The sequence below is a fragment of the Barbus barbus genome (assembly GCF_936440315.1).
Source record: "Barbus barbus genome assembly, chromosome: 11".
Lineage (NCBI taxonomy): Eukaryota > Metazoa > Chordata > Actinopteri > Cypriniformes > Cyprinidae > Barbus > Barbus barbus.
Genome location: NC_136739.1, coordinates 4,902,072 through 4,925,533, shown reverse-complemented (window position 1 = coordinate 4,925,533; position 23,462 = coordinate 4,902,072). Strand labels below are relative to the sequence as shown.

At 37.7% G+C, this 23,462-nt stretch overlaps 1 protein-coding gene across 3 annotated transcripts in view; it reads left to right on the top strand.

The window, feature by feature from the left end:
- Positions 1-23,462, top strand: part of LOC306876752 (glycogen synthase kinase-3 beta) — a 52,684-nt gene that overhangs the window by 15,069 nt on the left and 14,153 nt on the right. For all 3 annotated transcript variants that reach the window (XM_079428146.1, XM_079428148.1, XM_079428147.1), the window contains exons 2-3: positions 9,713-9,906; positions 18,390-18,473. In XM_079428146.1, the coding sequence (XP_079284272.1) occupies positions 9,713-9,906; positions 18,390-18,473 (278 nt within the window). The remainder of the gene's footprint in view (positions 1-9,712; positions 9,907-18,389; positions 18,474-23,462) is intronic.

Here is a 23,462-nt window from a genome sequence, read left to right as displayed (position 1 = left end):
TTCATGTTTAGCCGAGCTGTCTCCTCTCATTGGCCTAATTCTGTTGGGTATATGAAGAGCCATGTTAAAATGGAGGGTAGGACGTTTTGTCTCACTGAGATGGACCAGTTGATAAAATCTGCATTTCCAGATTCTAAGATTTTCTGCAGCAACCCAAATTATGGGCCAGTACATTCCACACATTTTCTCTTTCTCTCTCACTTTCCCCACCCACAATTCCCTGAATGACTTGAAAACCTCGGTACCCATTTTGAGATCTCTGCAATTTCCTTTGTAAAATGAAAAAAGACTGTGTAGGAGGTTGGATACATTTTTCTCTTATGAAACACTGGACAGACATAAAAAGATTAATGGAAAAACAAGGAATAGATAATTTTTTAACAGTGATTGTACGTTTCACTTGTATTTAAAAATTTTTACTTCTCAAATATATCTACTATATGGTTTTTAAATCAATTCTATATGAATCCTTAGCCATCTTCAAGAATCGGCTAAAAACGCATCTCTTCCATCTTTATTTGACCTAACTCTAGCAATCTCTATTCTAATTGTATTCTTTAAAAAAAAAAAAGACTTGCACGCTTTTCATTTACTACGGTTTTCTTAAAAAAAAAAAAAAAAAAAAACGCCAGCTTCTCTATTTTTCTATTCTATCTATTCCTTTTCTTTTTATTTATTATACAATTAACAAAAACAAAAAAGGCCTCTAACACTAGCTTGCTCTATTCTTTTTCTATTATATATTTTCTATATCGGTTTCCTTTTTATTTATTATATAATTTAAAAACCCTGCTACGTGTACTACGTTAAGCTAACTGAGACTTGTTATTGCACGTTTTTGTTGGTTTTGATTGCTTCCGTTGTCTTCATTTGTAAGTCGCTTTGGATAAAAGCATCTGCTAAATGGCTAAATGTAAATATGATAAATAATATATGATATTTTGCAAAATCACTTATTGTGACAACTTTTATCCTTGGTTTGGCGAGTTTAAACTGATAGTTCACCAAAAATCAAGCCGCCATTAAATTTAGCTCCAAAACCAAATCATGCTTGTTTGTTTATTCTTCCAAATGCTACATTTTTAATAATGAGTTAAATACACAAAGGCAATATCTGATGCTAAAGCAGCCATGAAGCCCAAAGTGTACTTCAGTTTTGACGCAAATGTTTAGTGTACGCAAATTAGATAGTGTCAGTGTTTGCTCTTTTTCTTCGCAGAAATTACAATTGGTTAATGTCTTTTAATCTAGATCTGCGAGTATTTCTGAAGACCCTCACATGTGCTTTTCAATGTGGTATCGCTGACTTTCGGTAGTTTTTCCGTCTACTGTTTCTTTTTTTTAATTGAATCAGCAGACAGGGTCAGTGTTGCCACAGTTTAGATTAATTATGAAAAATTTGATGCACGTGTGACCTGACCTGAGCATGTGCGATTAGAAAAACCAGTATGCTTGTATTATGCTGATGACGAAATTTACAGCACACTAATTGTATATGTAAAAAACTGAGTATACTTTGGGCTTAATGAATTGTTCTATGACAGTAACAATGTGATAGTGATGCTCACAATATGGAATTTATTCAGAGTTACAATTTAAATGTTGGCCTATCGTCACAATACACATTACCTATGACTGCCTGCATTGGCCTATAACATTAATCTCCTTACATTCTGGACTGTGTTGTGATTTTGCAACATTAAGCATCGTAGATGTCATTGTTTCCTTTGCAAACAGTGCTCTAAATTGAATCACTTATATCATTCATCATTTCACCACGCTAACTGAGATCCTCAGTTTTTGTGCCAGATAAATGCTGCGCTAATTGCAAAAATAAATTATATCATCTGATTCATCTGATAGTTATGTACTTCTAAAGATATCGCTTGCTTACATAGCTTCAGTGTAGTTAGCTGCTTTTTATTAGTAGCTTTTATTCAAACTCTGCTTTTTCAGGAGCTTGACTGGAGTTTAGCTACTATTTGAGTTGCTTTTAGCTTCACATCTAAAAAGTAGGTCTCGATTTGCGCGACTTATGTTGGAGGTACCGGAGTGTGTTACTTTATCGGTGTGTTATTAAAGAGCAGAGTCTGCATTCCACTTACCTGATCATTTCCATTCTGACATGTTTCTCCTATCTTAGAGCTGATTTATACACACACACATGCGTTTGCACATTAATACACAATTCAGCAGGGATAAAAAGGTGATTGCTACTGTTTAGTTTATCATGCCTTGAAGCAATGTAAATGCTGTAAAACCCGTAAATGCTGCGTTCGTCGTCGGAACACCTGAGCGTCATTTTAGAGATTATCCACCAAACGCAAACTGCGTACACTCTCCTGTATCAGCCACAACACAAGGATATGCTTTTTTTTTGGTCAAATCAAAACGTAAATACACGTAGAATGGCGCATCCTTGTGTTGCGGCTGATTAGATGGTAGCATATTCCTGTAGCTCAAATAGTAGATAATAGTGGTAGCAACAGCAAGGTTATGGGTTCGATTCTCAGAGAACAAGTAGAATTTGTACCTTGCATTCAACAGAACCAGCTTTGGATAAAGTATCTGCTAGTGATTTTAAGTTAATTTTAGTTTAGAATTTTTGGGTTAACAAACAAACTTTGGTTAAATTAACGGTAGTGGTTGCTTTAGACTTCTAGAACCAAATAGGGAATTAGAGACTCTTACATACACTGTAATAATTTTTCTCCCCTTTAGCTATGATTGTGGGTTTTGCTGTTTTGCTTTATGTACTTTATGGTGATTTTGGCTCGGGGAGGTAGTGGAGTGTCCTGGACCTCTTCCCTGAACCGCTGCAGTTTCCGGTCTCATTCTTATGTGTCTTTGTCTTTTCTCACGTGTTGATATGTGACCGTTGGATGACCTTGCTAGCTGAGACAACCAATTTGAATTGTGTAGTGTGTGTGGGTTTTATCTAATAAGAAAGAAAGAGACAGAAAGATTACAGTTCAGGAATAATCTGCCGGTGTCTGGACAGACATGGTGGCCAGAAGTTTGAATAGTGTGCGTGTGGTTCATACAGATGCTTGTCATGCACACGCTGGAGCATGGCAGTAGTGAGCTGGTACAGATCAAAGTTTTGCGTGCATTTGTGTGCGTTTGTCCTGTATCCTGCTGCTTCTCTGTGTGTCATTGCCCTGCGGTTAGACGCCAGCTTTCTGTTAAACATCAACCAAAAATTTCACATCAGACCAGAGCCATAAAGGGGCCTTCAACACATACAGTGCTCTGTAGCAGCAAAGTAGAGGAAGTCATTGATTTTCAAAGATTGTTGCAGATTTTCAGTGATTTGAGTGGCAGGGTGTCATCATGGGAAAAGTTTAACTTTATGCAACGGAGCAGTTTTGTTCCTGTAGTTTAAACAGGTCATGGGTTCGAATCCCAGTGACTTCATGAACTAATTTGCACGTTCACCAAGGTCCTAGATCTTGCTTTCTATCTGCAATCAATTTTTATTTTTTTTACTCTTGTTCTGTTTGCATATGCAACAAATGGATGGATGTCTTTGGCTGCTGTTACATTTTGTTGTTTTTTCAATGTTATGGTAGTTTCTTTTTTTTTTTTTGGTGTGATAGGGGTGAGGTAATAAAAGAAACATTAGATAAATTCTACAGGCACCAGATCAAAAATAAATAAAGGAAGTTGGGGAAGTAGTGGCCTAATGGTTAGAGAGACTGACTCGTAATCCAAAGGTTGCGAGGTCGAGTCTTGGGCCGGCAGGAATTGTAGGTGGGGGGAGTGAATGTACAGCGCTCTCTCCACTCTCAATACCACGACTGAGGTGCCCTTGAGCAAGGCACCGAACCCCCAACTGCTCCCCGGGTGCCGCAGCATAAATGGCTGCCCACTGCTCCGGGTGTGTGTTCACGGTGTGTGTGTTCACTGCTGTGTGTGTGCACTTTGGATGGGTTAAATGCAGAGCACGAATTCAGAGTATGGGTCACCATACTTGGCCGTATGTCACTTCATTTCACTTAAATATTTACTTTTGCTGACTCCCCAAATAAAAAAAATCCATCTTGAAAATAAGACATCAATCAACCTTCTCTGTGCTCTTAACGAAAAAAATCTTTAAACAAAATGTCAGGTCTCTTACATCTTACTACATCTTGGATCTTTTTGAACAACATTGACTGATTGAAACGTTCAAAGAAACTCAGAAGTCTGAAAAGTCACATGCTTAGTCACAACAGCTCACTTCTGTTAAGTGGAAGAGGTGTTTTAAAGGCACCAACGTCCAAAAGCCACTGAAAGACATACAAAGACAGAGGTACTGAAATACAACAAAAACACATAACATTTTGGTTACTTGGGGAAACCAGAGCTAGGAATGCAAGAACCAGTGTGTAGCCCACAAATCTAGCTGTGTGAATGAGACTGATAGTAAAATTTATCACCCTGAGAGTGAGATGTGGGTCATCTGGCGAACAGGTGGAGAACTCTCACACATAAGTGTGCTCAATACACAGACACTGTTGTAATGCTGAATTCGCCTACAGTAAATTCACAGACACAAAGACGCGCATGATCATGAATTCACCCACATGCCATACGCAAGACACCGTCTTCTGCTCTCTGCCCGATCAGAGTTTATTTATAGTGCAGGATTAAACATTAGCTGCAGTGGAGTGATGCAGACATGCCAGTGCCCTCAGTGAGAGATGCTAAGCTCTGATTGGCTCAGTGGTAGTGAGGTCATGAGTGATGACAAAGGCCAACAGAGTACTGCTGAATTCACTGAAAACATGTCAATTGAAGGAGTTATGTAAGGGGTAATGTACAGTCAGCTGCTCATTACCACCAAATAAACTGACACAGGGTGATACGGATTTGTGTGTGTGTGTAGTTAATTGTCACCAGGTACGAACCAAAAGTTCCGTACCAAACATTTTTGGCATGAATTTGTGTATCATTAATACAAACCCGTCTCTGTCTGGCTTTTTAAAAACTGTTTTATTGGCTTTTCTAGTTTTTTGATTAAAATATAAAAGTATCTCTGACTCTTTGATAAGGCAGGTCTACTCTACAATGAACAAAACAAAGCCTCTTCACGTTTACAACAGTGTTTTGCCCATTAAATGTTTGTGAGTTCACAGTGAAACCAGTACAGCAGAGATTTCTTCATAACACTTGGAGATATTGTGGTGTGCTGGACATATAGTGATCAAACAGACTGCTTAAAAAGGTATTTGAACACAGAGTGAGATTGACTTACAAGTGCTAAACGGTTCTCTCTGTGAGCACAGGTCAAGACACGGGTCACGATGCTCAGAGCAAAGCAGAAATATATGTATAATCCACAATTCCTCACAGACATTAAACTCCTGCCCGCGACTGCTGCGTGTTTGTAATCTGGTAGGTGTGCACACGTGTGAATTAATCTCTGGGTGTGTGTTCACTCTCGATAGGGCCTTGCTCTCTCTGCGTGTCAATTAGTTTCACTTCTCTAGCGCTCTGAACATCACATACCTCTGAGGTAACATCTAAACATGCCTCACCACAGCCAGGAGTGATAAAGAGTATACGTCAATGGAAAACAGGAGAGAAGTGGCTGAACGGATCCCTTTACAGTTACTGATGTTTAACCCATCGGTGGTATCATTTGTCACCAGAAGAGGTATATGAAGAAATATTGATCTATTTCATCAACTATATATGAAAATTCAGACTATGTTGATTTCATGTGAACATTTTCACATGAATAATCAATATATGGACTCTTATTTACATGTGCTCATTTATTGTGTTTATTTTGAAGTGTGTTATTTTAAGTTAATCACATTGCTCGATTTCCAGCCTTAATTGTGACATAAGATGACACAAAGCAAAAACCTCGATTTTGGCTGATCGTGTCATTTCAGACCACAATTATAATTATTATTTTTTTTACAACTTTCTGTTGGGTTTGATTGACCAACTGAAAAAGTTTTTTATTGGTTACAGTCTTGACCAGACTACACTGTAAAAAAAAAAAAAAGTGTAGTTTTTACAAAATAATTTTGGCAGCTGTGGTTGCCAGAATAATTTTGTAAAACATACAGAAAAACTGTAAACACATTTACAGAACAAACTGTAAAATTTACAGTATAAAACTGTAATTTACAAACAAGGAAATTTGAATGTAAACCAGTAAATTCAACAACAACACACTGCTATTAAAATCTGTTTTGTACCTTTAATATACTGACAACCACCATAACTATGCAGGTGGTGAAAGAGCCACATGAAGAATCAAAGCTCATCGCAAGTATCTTCGCCACAAGCAAAAGTATATACTAATATAATGAAGGTGCACGGAGTCATTCATGATTCATGACACACAACTGATAACAAAAACTATTAAAAAACATGATTATTTAAACAAAATACTTTCAAATGTGGAGTTTTGAATTCTGGGAATATCAGTTTACAGTTTTTGACTAAATTATACACTGATTTTTTCTTCTTCTAAAAACTACAATTAACAGCATTTTACTGTAAAATTACATGAAATGTCTGATTAGATCTTTTACAGTTTTTCCCTGTATATAGTACGGGAACTTACTGTTAACCTATTAACAGGTTTTTGTTTTCGTAGTGTTTTTACAAAATTTTACAGTTAAAATTACACTTTTTTTAAAGTGTATGTGTGTATATTCTCATAGTTTTTGTGATTTAAAAGACATTCAGTTGGTAAAATACATATATACACTCACTTAGCTGGGATTAATTTGCCAATACATGCTCTATACCAGTCAAAAATTGGAATAATGTATTTTTATTTTTAAATGTTTTTAAACAAATCTTATGCTTGCTACTGTCTTTAAACAAAAAATACTGTAAAAACAGTAATATTGGGATATATTATTACAATTTAGAATAACTGTTTTCTATTTTAAAATGTAGTTTATTCTAGTGATGCCAAGCTGAATTTTCAGCATCATTACTCCAGGGTTCAGTGTCACATGGTCCTTCAGAAATCATTCTCATAAACTGATTCTCAGTTCTTAGTACAATCTAGATGCTTTTTGGTAACTGCAAGAAATTGAAATCATCTGTTTGACAGGAGTGACAAGTACTGGTGTGTGAAAGCGCTGACTGAATTGGTCATTGTTATGCATAGTGAATCTAGTTTCCTCTGTATTCAAACAGAGGAATGGATATTTGAGGTGGTTTCTTGTTGTGAATAAAGGAAAACCCCATGAACCAGTTTGACGAGATGTTTGTCTGAGATCACGTTCGACTTTAGCAAACACTTCATGTCAGAACGTTGAATGGGTAACATGCAAATTGTTTCACATTGTAATGAAGATCGTCAGACTTCCAGATCTTTAATTCTATGTTAGTCATTCCAGCAGATCTTTATTTCCACTTGCGCTGGCATTCGCTCATGGCTATTTTATGGTGTTATTTTTGGAGTGTGTGAATGTCACCCTTGACACTCTCCGCATGCCTGTGTATTCGTGCAGATGAGTGGGTGAGTCTTTAGCAAGTGGGCCACAACATCTCTCAGGCTCAGAGACGTCTCAGTTGCCATGGAGATGGTGAGAAAGGGTCTGGGTATCGGCACTGATTTCCTGGTTCGACTCGAAATCAAGCTATCCTTTATATTTATTCATTTCGGTTAAGTTAATTTCATGGCAATGTGATATTAACTGCATTATTACACAACTGCAACACACTTAGGATTCACTTTATTTTCACTTTCAGGCATATCTAAATCATTTTGGCCATTATAGGTTATCGCTATACACAGAAACTCAAAGATTCTTCTTCATACCACTTAACCTGTTGACCTGTCAATCAATAATGAGTTAAATCACAACATGGAAGTAAAATGGTTTATTTTGATGTTGACTTGAATAAGTATGTATTTAATGTAGGGTTGTGATGCACACACACACACATATGCACTACTGTTCGAAAGTTTGGGGTCAGTAAGGTTGTTGTTTTTTTTCTCCAAAGAAATTGATACTTTTATACACCAAGCATGCATTAATTTAACATTGACAATAAAAGCATTTATAATGTTACAAAATATTTATAATTCAAATTAATCGGAAAATCAATGTTTTTGCCCAGCCCTAGTGGCATATCAGTGCAGTTGGTATTGGCTGTCAGAGTCTCAGGTGGTGAGGGAGGAAATGTGGCGTGAGCTGCACACTAGACCTGATTCTGTTCTTTAAAAAACACACTGCTGCAACACAATCAACCACTAACTGCAGATTTGGGAAACAGTTGATCCGCAGGCCTGATTTGAGGCTCGTTGGAGAATCTGTTGTGTGGGTCTTCTATGGCTTGAAGAGGCACAAGACAATTGGAGGCTATGCTGTTAACCTTTAACAAAGTTATCAGGGACTTTGAACTGGAACTCAAAGAAGCTGATCCAAGTAGTCACAAATACTGGACCAGATCCCTCAATCACATATATACATCACTGTACGCACATGTTTAATTTTGTCCTGGGAACCTAAATTTAATAGTCATTTTATATAAATTTTTTATAATAGGAATTAATTTTTTTTTTATAGCAGAATCTGTTGTTGCATTTTTACCATTGCATAGTATATTCAGCCAAGTCCTTGGAGCTCAAGATGTATTGTAAGAGGTAATGCATATAGTAAATATTTTTTATAACTTCTTTAAATCTGTTCCTAATGTTCTAGACGAAGATAAACTAAAGGCATTATGCTTTGGCCCACTGCACTAATTTCTTGGGTTTATTACCCCTCACAGCTCTGAAAGAAAGAATAATCACTCTGAAAACATCATGCTGAAGATTATATTTCACGTGCTATGATGCATTGTAAGCAATATAATCACTTTCATCCTAAGTCACCTGTTGAAGTAATCCTCCCAAACGCCAAATATGCACTCTCTTTTATGCCGCTTTGGTGAGAACACATCTGCCAAGAAAAGTAATGTGAAATGCATAAGCTCAAGGTAGATTTTCTTTCCAGTTTTGTCCCAGTTTGGTCCTAATTTACAGAACAGTCCTGTTAGCCATTTAGATAAGCAGCCTTGACTCTCCAAAGAAGTGTGACTTTCAGTTTTCTTTGGAATACAAAAGGAGATCTTGAAGAATACCTTGATCACTCTCTATAGCGATATACTAAAAGTGAATGAGCATTGGTGAAGTTTGGTGAATGATTCATTCATGAATTGAACTGATGCAGTTTAAACGAGTGATCCAATCGCAGTGATTAACAGCTTATTAGAAGGGAAAATATAGAGTAGAGCAGAACTTGTTTACCAGGAGGTGTATGTTTTCGATGCTTTCATTGCGCTGATACGGTACGTTTCACTGTCTATTCAAATGTAATACAGGTAATTCAATGCCAAGATCATGGGTTCAATTCCCAGGGAATGCATGAACTCATAAAAATCAATTATACTTTGAATGCAATGCAATGTGCTTTGGATAAAAGTATCTGCCAAATGCATAAAACAAACGTTTACGTAAAAAAATACTCTATAAATTCCTAGACATTAAAAAATCCAAGAGCTCTTAATGGAACCGAATGTTATGAAAATCATTCAGATTAATTTTTTTAATAAATGGTTCATAATTCTCTACCTTAGTACTTAGCGTGCAAGGTGTAAAGCACTGGAACTTGTACTACTGAGACCTTGTTGTGTTTTCCGATTGCCTTTTTGTACTGTAAGATCAGTCAGTCTCTAACTCCCAACTCTCTTTATCTGTCTGCAGGAGATAAAGATGGCAGCAAAGTGACCACAGTGGTGGCGACCCCTGGACAGGGACCTGACCGGCCGCAGGAGGTCAGCTACACCGACACCAAGGTCATCGGGAATGGCTCTTTTGGTGTAGTCTATCAGGCCAAGCTCTGTGACTCAGGAGAACTGGTGGCCATTAAGAAGGTCCTTCAGGACAAGCGATTTAAGGTAAGACTGAGACATTCGTCCCTTCTCGGTCCCTTGACTGAATATAATGCTTTGGAGCTCAAAGTTTTTCTTAAGAACAGCTCAGACTCTCTCATCAAAGTGCTTTTGTCTCTGTTCCTATATCCTTATTATTATTTTTATTTTTTTGTATATCTGTTCTTTGATGAGTCCCCTTATTTCTGTTCTTATTTCTTATTGTTTTAGTAGAAGTGCACCTAAGTAAGAAGGAAGGGGATTTTGTGTTGACAGATGATAGGCATCATCTCTTTTATATATTGCTGTAAAAAATTATGATTGACAGGAGAAGGATGTCACCTTTCCTGTGCAGTGACACATAAATGCTGTTGTGCTGACTGTAAGATCAGATGGTGGTGTAAATTATATTTAGGTCACTCATGTCAACTAGTGATTTCTGCTAGTGTGAAAAAGTTGACCATGTCTCGTTGGGACAGTGACCAGCGTGGATGAGCCATGTCCATCAGAGAGCTGTAGTGCATCCATGTGGCGTGTGAGACAGAACAGGTCACATATGAAGGACAGCGTGTGTATAGTGACCTGACAGAGATATTGAAACACTGTTCTGGTTTGTGTGTTTTGTCTGTGAAGCCGTGCGCCCTCTCCATTGACACTTTGTTGGGTCTTCTAGGGTGATAGTGCTGCTGCCTGTATAGGCATCATTTTAAGTAATCACTAGCACATTTCCAACAGGAAGGTTGTACCAAAAGGTACAGGCATGATTATACCTTCAGGGCAAATTCACTGTATTTTGAAATAAAACGTCAGTGGGTCACACTTTAATTTAAGGTCCAATTCTCGCTATTAACAAACCATTAACTATGACTTTGCCTCAATAAACTCCTAATTTGCTGCTTATTAATCATTAAGGTAGTTGCTAAGTTTAGGTATTGGGTAGGATTAGGAATGTAGAATATGGTCATGCAGAATATGTGCTTTATAAGCACTAATAAACAGCCAATATGTTAAAAAAATATAGGCATGCTAATAAGCAACTAGTTAATAGTGAGAATTGGTCCCTATAATATAGTGTTATTGGCCAGTGAAAAATATAGCATATGAATAGTGAAATGTCAATTCTAAATATACAATTCATTCAATAACCAGAAGTATTGATAAAAAATGTTAGATCTACAGCGCCAATGAGACGCAGTGATGAAAAAACAGCAACAGTTTTGTGCTCCCCTGAAAATCGGTGTTCTCTCACAAAAGTGTTACATTCCCTGAGAAAACGGTTTGCTCTCATAAGCATTGAAATGTATATTTTTTCCTCCCACCTCATATTAATTCCGTCACCAATTGGCATTTACAAAAGAACACAAAAGTTTTGTGAGCAAACACAAAGTTTTTGGGGATACACAAACTCCATAGTCAGCAACGCAACTGAAAAGTTTCATGGCCCAGAAGGGTAAGCAGGAGATGGCGTTCTGACGTAGAAACCAGATGTGCTGCGCCTTGTTTACTAGCAGAGGAATGCACACGCATGCGTCATGGTACTTTCATGAATGCATGTCAAAGACTGACATGGAAGAGAAGAAATTGTTGAATAAAGTCATTATTTTTATTTTCTTTGCGCACAAAAAGTACATCGGTGACTGTTCTCCTGACTGCGGATCATAATTTCTTATACAAAGTAACTTAATAGATTGACACACCAAAATAAAAAGATCAAGTAGCAGAGGAGTGCGGTGCAAACGACGTTGTTGAACTGAATTCTCGCACAAAAAGTATTCTCAAAGCTTCAAAAAATTACTGATGTCACATGGACTATTTTAATGATGTCCATACTATTTTTCTGGGCCTTGATCATGGTAGTACCCTTGGGGTCTATGGAGGGTCAGAAAGCTCTCAGATTTCATCAAAAATATCTTTATTTGTGTTCTGAACATAAATGAAGGTCTTATGGGTTTGCAATGACATGAGGGTGAGTAATTAATAACAGAATTTTCATTTTGGGTTGAACTAACCCTTTAAGATTACATGAAGTCAAAATTGACCCAACTTTATTAGTGCACATTAAAATGTTAGCTTTTTGTTGTAATCTTTATGAAGATGTGTGCTAAAATCCCATCCGCCTCACAAGTCACATGTTTATTTCCTCATTCAATATTCCATTTTACTCCAAATACATCACTTAAACTTCCAATTCACTTCCGGTCGCAACTTCCAGTTCACACAAACTGTAAAGGACTTTGATGTGAGCAACATGCCAACACTAACCTCTGTCAGTCACTAGTCAAAAAAACAATGCTCACTAATATTTACCAAGTAAAGGTTGGGAAACTTCTAATTTGCTTGTTAGAGATATTTTTCCTCTAAGCTGCCACCTGTTGGAAAATAGTGCCAAACATGTCAATTATAAACACCTGTCAAGCGCTGTGAAGTGCTGTGAAGCTGCACGTGATACTAAGCTTGCTCCCTCTCTTGCTCGTCCGAGAGAGGATCTGTACGTGTGAAGTGTGTCAGTATCTGTAGGAGTGTTTATCTGTATGACCTTTACCCTGCAGCAAACACGCACATATATACATGATATTAGCATGCAAAAACAGTCCCAATATTCTCTGTCCCACAAGCTTCTTACTTTGACATCAGTGGATGCTTGTATTATTATTTACTATGTATAAAAAAATAAAGAGAAACCTAGATAAGTGTTATATGTATACATCCATATACTGATTTTGTCAGCAGAAGCCAGTAATCAACGCTGCTGCTTTTAGGTCATACTAATGCTTGTGTGATGTAATAGTGCAGCTGAAGTGATGTAATGGGGGCTTTTCAGAGGAATCAATCATTTTCCATGAAGTGATTGTGTACTTGGCTGTGTGCATGAAGCAAAGGTACTGTTTGCTTTCTCCTTAACCAAGTATAACTGTATTAGTGGGCTGCGCAATAAACAGTAGCTAAGCATGATAATTTTCAGCCTTTTGAACATATTCAGTTCAGTATTCAACCACAGTAAAGTGGTTTCATTTTTATGAGAGAAACCAACACTTTAAGCTAACAGCCATTGTAAGCAAGTACATTCAAATTGATAAATGTTTGAGACCAGATTTTCAGTTTTTCATTGAATGATCTCAAGAAAAGGGATAGTTCACCGTAAAATGAAAATTACCCCATGATTTACCCGGCTCTTTAAGCTTTATAATGGCAGTGAATGGGGGTCGAGCGTTTAAAGCCCAAAAAGTGCATCCATCCATCATAAATAGTGCTCCACACGGCTCCAGGGGGTTAATAAAGGCTTTCTGAAGCAAAGTGATGTATTTGTGTTAGAAAAATACATCGCTCTGTATTTTTCTAGCTTTGTTATACGAAGCTAGAGATTACGGTTTATAAAGTTTTAAAAACGGATATTTTTCGCTTCACTTCAGAAGGCCTTTATTAACCCCCCGGAACAGTGTGGAGCACTTTTCATGATGGATGGGTGACTTATTGGGCTTCAAAATTCCGACCCCCATTTACTGCCATTATAAAGTTTAAAGAGCCAGGACATTTTTTAAATATAACTCTGATTGTTTTTATCTGAAAGAAGAAAGTCATATACATGTAAATCATGGGGTAATTTTAATTTTGGAGTGAACTATCCTTTTAAACATATTAATTTATATACACCAATGTAACAATACATAGCAATAAATAACAATCCAAAGTAGTAAATCAGTCGCTGAATCAGAGGTTTTAAATTGACTCACTGAAATGTACAGTACCTGATTCGAGGAAATTAATCAAACTTGAGGTCGGCATGAAATGGAAGTTGCTAGAGAAAAAAAAAGCATATTCCATAAAAAATTAATTGACAATTTTATGGTGACTTTAATTGTAACATTGTTTTTACTGCTGAAACTTCAGAGACAATCTTATTAAGATGGCATGACAAGACGCCACAAAACTTACACCGAGAGAAAGATGTGAAAATGAACAAAGCAAGATCTATAAGATCACAAAAAAAAACTGTTGTTCTTTCTGAGAGAGGTCATGATTCGGTTGATTTAAGCCCAGGGTTACAGATGGTGGCTGTAGTGGATGAAGATGTGTGTGTAAACGGAGCGGCCTGATGAGAGTGACTGTATGTACAGTTGGCAGAGACTAGTGTGTTCACAAATTACCACCCACCGTGTGATTGTGATGGAGTTACAGGCTAACAGAGTCACACACACACACACAAACAAACCCAAGTTTGATTCCACACCCCTCCCTCTGTCCCCGCAGGTTACTTTTCACAACTTCATTGTCAGGATACCAAATCTTCAGTACCCCAGTAATTTCATAATTATTATACAACCAATCCTAAATGCACAACTTCGAACTTTCGAACTTTTTTGTAATAAATATAATATTAATATAAAGTTTACTTATATTAATAAATATTGAAAAAAAAACAAGATGGCGCCGCTGATGGCAGCTATTGTGCGTTGCTCTCCGGTGTTTGTACTGTTTTTGTTTGTTTTTCCAGTTTTTTTTGTTTTTCAAATTCAGTTTTACCAGGGATGACCTGCTGAACATTCGGCAGAACACACCACAAAATCTTTTATCAGATTTAGATTTTTCGGATGTTTTGCTGGACATTGTACTTAGCGGAGACGTAGCTCTGGTCAAACGCTACAGGAGGCGTAGGCGGGGGAAGCAATCCGGCGCGCTCGTGAAGCTTCGTCAGCGTGGATTTCGAACGGCGTTCCCTAGCATCCATCTGGCGAATGTCCGCTCTCTACCCAACAAAACAGACGAACTCCTTCTGCTCTCCCGGACAAACAGGGATTTTTCTAACTCTGCTGCCCTGTGTTTCACGGAAACCTGGCTAAATGGCGAAATACCGGATAATAATTTATCTGCCTAATTATCTGCTGATCAGAGCAGATCGGGACGCGGAATCAACGGGGAAATGGCGCGGTGGTGGGAGGTGCTTTTACATCAATGAGAGGTGGTGTACAGATGTAACTGTGTTAAAGAAGATGTGCTGTTTAGATCTAGAAACGCTCTTCATTAACTTCAAGCCGTTTCATGCTTCATGCTCGTTCATTCTCATGAGTGTCTACATTCCACCGCAAGCGCACATGAGCACAGCTTTACAGAAACTCGCTGATCTGATCACAGACACAGAACAACAACACCCATACTCTGTGTTTAATAAAGCAAATCTCTCTCGTGAACTGACAAAATACAGACAGCGCATCACATGTCCCACCAGAGACAGTAATATATTGGATCACTGTTACACAACAATAAAGGATGCATATCACTCGATGCATATCACTCGTTTCACGAGTAGCTTTAGGACTCTCTGATCACTGTTTGGTTCATCTTATTCCGACCTACAGGCTGAAACTTAAATCTGCAAAGCCTGTATTAAGATCTGTTAAAAGATGGACTAATGAAACAGAGCGGGATGTACAAGCCTGTTTCTCTCTCACTGATTGTACTGTTTTTGAAGCCGCTGCCATCGATCTGGACGAGCTCACAGAGACTGTAACATCTTATATCAGTTTCTGTGAGGATATGTACATTCCTAACAGGACTCATCTAATCTACAACAACGACAAACCATGGTTCACTGCAAAACCCAGACACCAATTACAAGTCACCATCCCCCAGCACTGTGGAGAATCAACACCTGGCAGACGACTTGAACAAGTTTTATTGTCGTTTTGAAAAATCACCCCACACCCGCCCTGAACACCTCTCCACACAACCATTAACACCTCCAGCAACCCTCCTCTCCCCCACACCTACAATTCAAATCAGCGAAGAAGATGTGTGCCAGGTCTTCAGGAAGAACAAAAGAAGGAAAGCACCAGGCCCAGACGGTGTGTCACCAGCCTGTCTGAAAATCTGTGCTGATCAGCTGGCCCCCATCTTCACACAGATCTTCAACAGATCACTGTAGCTGTGTGAAGTCCCCTCATGCTTCAAACGCTCCACCATCATCCCTGTCCCAAAGAAACCAAAATTACTGGACTTAATGACTACAGACCTGTGGCCCTAACGTCTGTAGCCATGAAATCATTTGAAAGATTGGTTTTGGCTTATCTGAAGGACATCACTGGTCCCTTACTGGACCCCTGCAGTTTGCCTACAGAGCAAACAGGTCTGTGGATGATGCAGTCAACATGGGACTGCACTTCATCCTGCAGCATCTGGACAGACCAGGGACTTATGTGAGGATCCTGTTTGTGGACTTCAGCTCCGCTTTTAAGACCATCATCACGGAAACCCTTCAGAATAAACTAACCCAGCTCTCCGTCCCCACTGCCGTCTGTCAGTGGATCAACAGCTTCCTGACAGACAGACAGCAGTTAGTAAAGCTTGGTAAATTCACATCCAGCACTCGTACCATCAGCACTGGAGCTCCTCAGGGCTGCATACTCTCCCCACTGCTCTTCTCCCTCTACACCAACGACTGCACCTCTAAAGACGCCTCTGTCAAGCTCCTGAAGTTTGCAGACGACACCACACTGATTGGCCTCATCCAGGACGGTGATGAGTCTGCTTACAGACAGGAGGTTAAGGAGCTGGCTGTCTGGTGCAGTCTCAACAACCTGGAGCTCAACACGCTCAAAACTGTGGAGATGATTGTGGATGGCTTCAGGAGAAACCCCCCTGCTCTCCCCCCACTCACCATCATGAACAGCACTGTGACCCAACAGAGGTTGTACTTTCTTCGCCAGCTGAGGAAGTTCAACCTGCCACAGGAGCTGCTGAAACAGTTCTACTCTGCCATCATTGAATCCATCCTCTGCACTTCAATAACTGTCTGGTTCAGCTCAGCTACCAAATCTGACCTCAGAAGACTACGGAGGGTAGTCCGGACTGCTGAACGAATCATTGGTACAACCCTCCCCACTCTCCAAGAACTGTATTTATCCAGAGTGAGCAAAAGGGCTGGTAAAATCACTCTGGACCCCTCACATCCAGCACACAACCTCTTTGAACTGTTACCATCTGGTCGACGTTACAGAGCTCTGAGCACCAGAACGACCAGACACAGAAACAGTTTCTTCCCTCAGGCCATCCATCTCATGAACACTCAACAATAAACGTGGAACACACAACTATAATACATTATCCATTCACCACACTCACTTATTTTATTTTTATTTTCTAATTTCTAATTTGCACATACTTGACCTGTACATACATGGTTGTCTATATTATATATTGTGTTTTTGCTGCTTTGTACATTGCCTATTTGTATATTATTCTTTTATTATCTGTGTCCTGTCCTGTTGCTGTCTTTCTGTTGCACTGTGGAGCTTCTGTCACTACAACAAATTCCTTGTATGTGTAAACATACTTGGCCAATAAAGCTCATTCTGATTCTGAATCTGATTCTATTTAATTAGAACATGTTTTCACATATTTCCCAATTATACACACATTGCTTCAGTTTTCTCAAGTGATTATTCAAGGTAACAGTATTTAAAAACTAAAATAAATTAATTATTTCTTGTCAGTAATAAATAGGCTGCATTTAGACTGTAAGACTAAAGCAATTGTTTCACACAAATATGTTCTTAAATTGTGCATGAATTTGTCTGATAGATGCATTGTAAGGGATGTGAAGAATGCAGGCTGCTGTGCAAAGGTAAAGTATTCAGAGAATAACAACTATAATAAATGCACTATTGTGTAATTATTGTGACTATGCATGGATTTAAATTGTCAAATGTAGCAGTCTGTACAGATTGCATTTATACTAATTGCGAACCATACCAAAGTGACCACTTTAACCCAGAAGTGGACTTAGATTTATCAAACTGCTTCACACCACGCAACCAAACATTTAATGTATTTGCCCTGCTATTTTCAAAAGTGACCGTGGCCTTGACTAAACGAATCCTCAAAAGCCTTGAAGTTGTATCAGATATGAAGTCTTCATGTATTTAATGCCCTGCAGTCATCTTCTGCTGCTCTCATTGTAAATAGAGGAAGCATCTCTGTCAGACGCACACCATGTGGGTGGTGCTTTAAATAAAACTGTTGATTAGCCAGTTTCTCTCATGGAACCTGCCAGATGACATGGTTGTTATGGTTACGGACCATTTCAGTAGCTCTATTTTGGTCTATTATTCTGGTCAGATGTGGGTCAATAACTGACCCAAGTCCTCTAAGCGAGGAACTCTCGATTTGTTGCTGTGTATGTGTTTTATTTGAATCGCACTTCACATGTATCAGCCATTATCACAGCTCTATTTCAGCAGTTTAGTGTTAGAAAAAATGAATGAATAAATGAGTTCATTACCAAATGTAGAAAATAGTTTTTGCTGGACCACAAGGCTTCAAAGGGACATCAGTGATCTCATATGGCATCTTTGCAGTTTTTACACTTTTTCTGTAACGAGCGTGGGGGATTTAAATATGGTAAAAGGTGGTAAACTGAGCTCAGAGTACTGTTGTTGCTGAGTACTACTACTATGCGCATCTGAAAATATTATTAGCTTAAAACAAACTGTTTTCTTGTTTGTATTTTCTTGCAGAACCGTGAGCTTCAGATCATGAGAAAACTGGACCACTGCAACATTGTGCGTCTGCGTTACTTCTTCTACTCCAGTGGAGATAAGGCAAGTGTATCACTTCATCTTATGTTTTATCTCACGCTATATCACGGTGTGTTTTTATCCTGCCCTTTTCAGTGCCATTTGTATGAACTAGGGCCCCGTGAATATACAGTAAATATTCCCAGTGTACTTGCATGGCCGCGGGAACTAGGGGTGCTGCAGCAGGGCCAGGTCTGAGATTTTCCTTGTGACTCTCGAACATCCCCAAGATACTTAATTTTTGTGATAGTTCTTTGAATCTTTATTAAACTGACCAGAAATATATAGCCTAGTCTAGTATTCTTCATCCCTACATCTCCTGATATTCACACGATATTACCTAATTTTACATTCCGACTTCTAAAAGCCATTCACGTCCTCATGCTTTTTATGAGCTGTTTTCCGAAGCTTCCTCGCTTCTCAAGACGGCCACCGAAATTCACATAAGCACAGCTCTTTAATTACGCTCTAGTCTCTGTTCAAACGCGTTCAAACCACTGTAGCTTAATGTAATCTATTAACTACGCACACCATAACGTTTTCAGCAAGTAGGCTATCCATATGACAAAATATTTTAATAAGACTGAATTTGTATTTAACCTGATCACATTTAATAAAAATACATTTTAAGTTTAATTATAATGCTGCATGTCCACTATTATTTACATTATCAAAGAATATAACTGAATTCAGTCCAGCGTGAGTGTAAGCACGCTAAAAAAATAAGCAAATCAGTGATGTCTGCAGTGTATGATGAATTGATCTCTTACATCGCATGTACTGCACTTTGTTGTTTCTGATGAGAGAATTCGAGAGTGCACTGACCAAAACATGTATCAGAGATGTTAATATTTAGCAAAATCCCCTTAAATAATAGAAATATTAAAGAAAAAAATGATTGAACTAAAATCACAAAAGAACAAATATATATTGGTTCGCATATAACTCTATTCATTTGTATGTTAATCTATAATAGTTTGGGTTGTTTAATATTAGGATTTTGTCAAAAATCCCCCACCATGGCCCCGCCCTGCAACATCAAGCCCCGCCCCCCAGCACCCGCCATATAAAATATGTTCCCGCGGCTATGTGCACTTGCAATTATTTTGCCGGTGATATAAAATTAAGCAACGTCATGTTGCAATAATTTTAGAGTGATGTTTAATTGGCTATGTATTTGAGAGTTCAGAGACGTTCAAACATCAAAATCCAATTCTGATTTAAACTAACAAAATGTTGTTTAAGTTGGTAAGTTGTATTCATGTTTGCAAATGAGTTTAAACTCTAGATATTTCAGTAAAAATAATGTGTAGATTTATTAGTTTGTATGGCTATATTACTAAATACTGTAGTTACTAAGTACTGTAGATTTTACTATAGTTTGAGTAGTTATTTGATATTTTCAGTGTAGTTTAAGAGAAAATATATAAATATCAAAATAAACACTACCGTTCAAAAGGATGGGTTCGGTAAGATTTTTAAATGTTTTGAATAAAGTCTCTCATTCTCAGACAATTATTGGATCAAAAATACAGTAAGAACAGCAATATTATTAAAATAATGTATTTTAAAATGTAATTTATTCTGTGATGTCAAAGCTGAATATTTAACGTCATTACTCCCGTCTTCAGTGCCACCTGATCCTTCAAAAATAATTATAATATGCAGACGCACGCTCAAGAAACATTTCCGATTATTATCAAATATTTTAAATAGTTCAAATATTTTTGTGGAAACCATGATACCTTTTTTCAGGATCCTTAGATCCTTGTTCAAAAGAACAGAATTTATTTAAAATATAAATCTATAAATTATAAATGTCTTTTCTGTGGCTTTTAATCAGTTAAATATTACTAAATAAAAGTATTTTTAAGAAAAAAACATGAATTGCTCCACACTTTATAGGTTTTTATAGGTTTATATATTTAATATCGTCAAATAGCTTTAAAAAAAAAAAAGAAATAAAGAAATTAATTAATAATATTATGAGATTTATTAACTATATCGCCCATGCCTCTCTGTGTTTGTTAATCTCTAATGGAGTCTAATGGCATCCAGATGCTGACCTGAGAGAAATCGACTCTTGAGAACTTCTGCCCATGTGATTATCTGCTAGGCATATATAGACCTGATACACTCTGACTGAGATATTAAGACACACGCACACACATAAATACTATCAACGCTGCAGTATGGCCTGACCGCCAACCACACATCTACCTCTCTGTCTTTCTTGGTCTCGATTGAATCACACATTATAGGCACAGACCCTCTTAGCCACACGCTGTGACTTTGCAAAAACGCCTGACCACCGCTTTTTTTCTTCTCTGAGAAACACGCTTTTGAAATGTCAGTAGCTGGTTTCCGCTCACACACCCACACGCATGCCCGGCCCCTCTGTAACCCAGAATCGCAGAGCACCGGGGTAAAGGCTGACAGGGAGTGCATTGAGAACAGCTCCATAAAATAATAAAAAAAAAACTCTAGGAAACTGGAACAAGGGCTGAAGCAGAGGGAAGAGAGAGAGATGAAGAATGATATAGACAGACGGCCGTGTTCATGACGCTAATCATATGGCAACAGTCCACTCACTGAGAACAAACCCTTGACATTTGACCACCATCACTTTTATGTTAGAGGTGAAGTGTGGTTATTTGCTTTCTCTTTTCTGAGTTTAAAGGTGAAGTGTGTAATCTCTGTGCCACTAGCTGTGCTGAACTGCTGCGTTTTATCAAATGCATCTTTAGCCAACCCTGCGTTTCCCAAAACCAGTTCCAACAAACATTCGTAAACAGCATTGCAAAGTTGAATGAATGGAACTACAGTTCTTTACCTGTGATTAGAAGCATAGTTTCTTGATAATATGGCATGCGGACTTCATGCTGATGCTCTTTTGCACAATAAGCAAGCTAACGTGCAGTACATACAATATTAACGATTCATACTGTAGTTTTAGCAGCTGCTCTGTGTTCTTTGTCTAGTGAAAACCACCATGAAATCAGAGCTCAGAGCATCTGATGGAGCGCTAAAACACAAAGATAGAGAGAAGAGGATGGCGTAGGCCTGGAGAGAGAGAGAGGCTTGAAAAGAGACTGTTCGACGTAGATGAGGTGGCGTCATGGCTGGACGTGGTCTGCTCCCTCTCCAAACAATTTCCACTTCTGCTAAGTGGCACAATTAGTAGAAGTGTTATTGTACAATGCGGACAGTACTCAGCTCTGGAGCCTGACTTTAGACCCCTTCAGATGACTCTCACTGCAGTCACAGGCTCCGTTCCAGAACATAGCGAGCAGACTGCTGTTCAGACTACATACTGTAGGCTTTGAAAGCAGCATCCTTAGTGAATTAGAACCTCACTTGCAGGGTCTGACAGTTTGATTATTGTCACACCTGCCAAAGTCAGTCATACATAAGACCATTACAGGTTATTTAGCAGTATCTTTTATTAGTAGTATATTTTTGTCTCAATGACAATGCAATTACATAGCTGTTTTCTCCTTGCAAGATGTATTAGTGACAAAGTCCTTCCCTCGTAAAAAAAGAACTGTTTAATTGTACCAAATGTGCACTTGTGTGCTTGAAAACATTAGTCTATTTAAAAAAAAACTGTACTTGCAGATAATATAATATTACTGGAAATAAAAGTCACTTAAATGTACTTAAAGAGAGTTCACATTCATGTGTTTCTTAACACACTTAAGTACACTTTTGCATACTTTGTGATAATGTCAATCTAAATTTCAAACATTGTTTTAATAAACTTTTGTCGTGCTATAAAGAAGTACATTTACTTTAATGTTGACTAACATACTAAAGCACATGTGAAGTACTTTATAATTTTAACTTTAGTGTGTTATTGATAAATGTAAAGTTAATATATTTTAAATGTACTAAATTGCAGCTTCATCATTACAAATAATTAGAAATATATTTAAACACGTGACCTACACGTTTACACAGAAATGACTTTAAAGTATATTTTAGTTTACTATAAATGCTTGTCAGTACATTTGAATCTGGAATGACTTGTAAAGATGCACTTAAGTCTGACTTAACTGGCTCACAAAATAAATAAATAAACTATAAATTTAATATACATTTTAAATGTAATACATTTTCATTTGCATATAGTTGTATTTAACATTACATTAAGTGTCTGAAAACATTGCATTAAGTTAACACCTTTTTAAGTTTGCTGAAGTGAATTTCTGGAGAGAAAATACACTTCATAGATAAACCACATATTATAGGGATAGTGACAGCTGTTTTATATAATATAGATGGTTTGACTTAGAAACCATTTTAAATGCAGTTTTTGCTGAATGTTTGGGCTAGAAGTGACTTGAAATTGAGTGATCTGAAACTGAATGATGCAAATGATCATGTGAAATGTTTAAGAACTGACTCAGTTTTATGAAATACTGTAACAAGCATAAACAACATAAATGTTTTGGTAATTTTTATTAGATTTCATTTTTTTTTTTGATAATGTTTAGTATTGAATGATTAATCAACATTTATCTCATTACCATATTAACATACATTTTGAAAAAAGAATGCATCTCAGAAGGCAGGTTTTCAAACAGAAACGTGTGTGTGTGTGTGTGTGTGTGTGTGGTATTAGTGTGTATATGTTAGCACATTCAGCTGATTGAGCTAGAGACTTTGAGCTTAATCGACAGAACATATTAAAACCATCTATTTATGAATGGTGTAGGAGATGGTGTTACAGAGTCTTCAGAGACGGGGACTGACACATGAGGAGATTGCTGGGCCTTGACAACCACCAGCCGTTACCCATGATCTCTCTCTGCCATACTTAGTGCCTGCTGATTTTTCCTCACGGGGAGCCACACAAGACCGGCAAGGATGAGTCAAAAAATACATCTACATAAACGACTCAGACAAAAATAGGAAGAGAGAGAGTGGTAGAGAGAAAAGGGCTCTTGGATATGCTACATGGACATCTGTATGTGTGTCAAATAAATATAATTATTCATGTACTACAGTTAT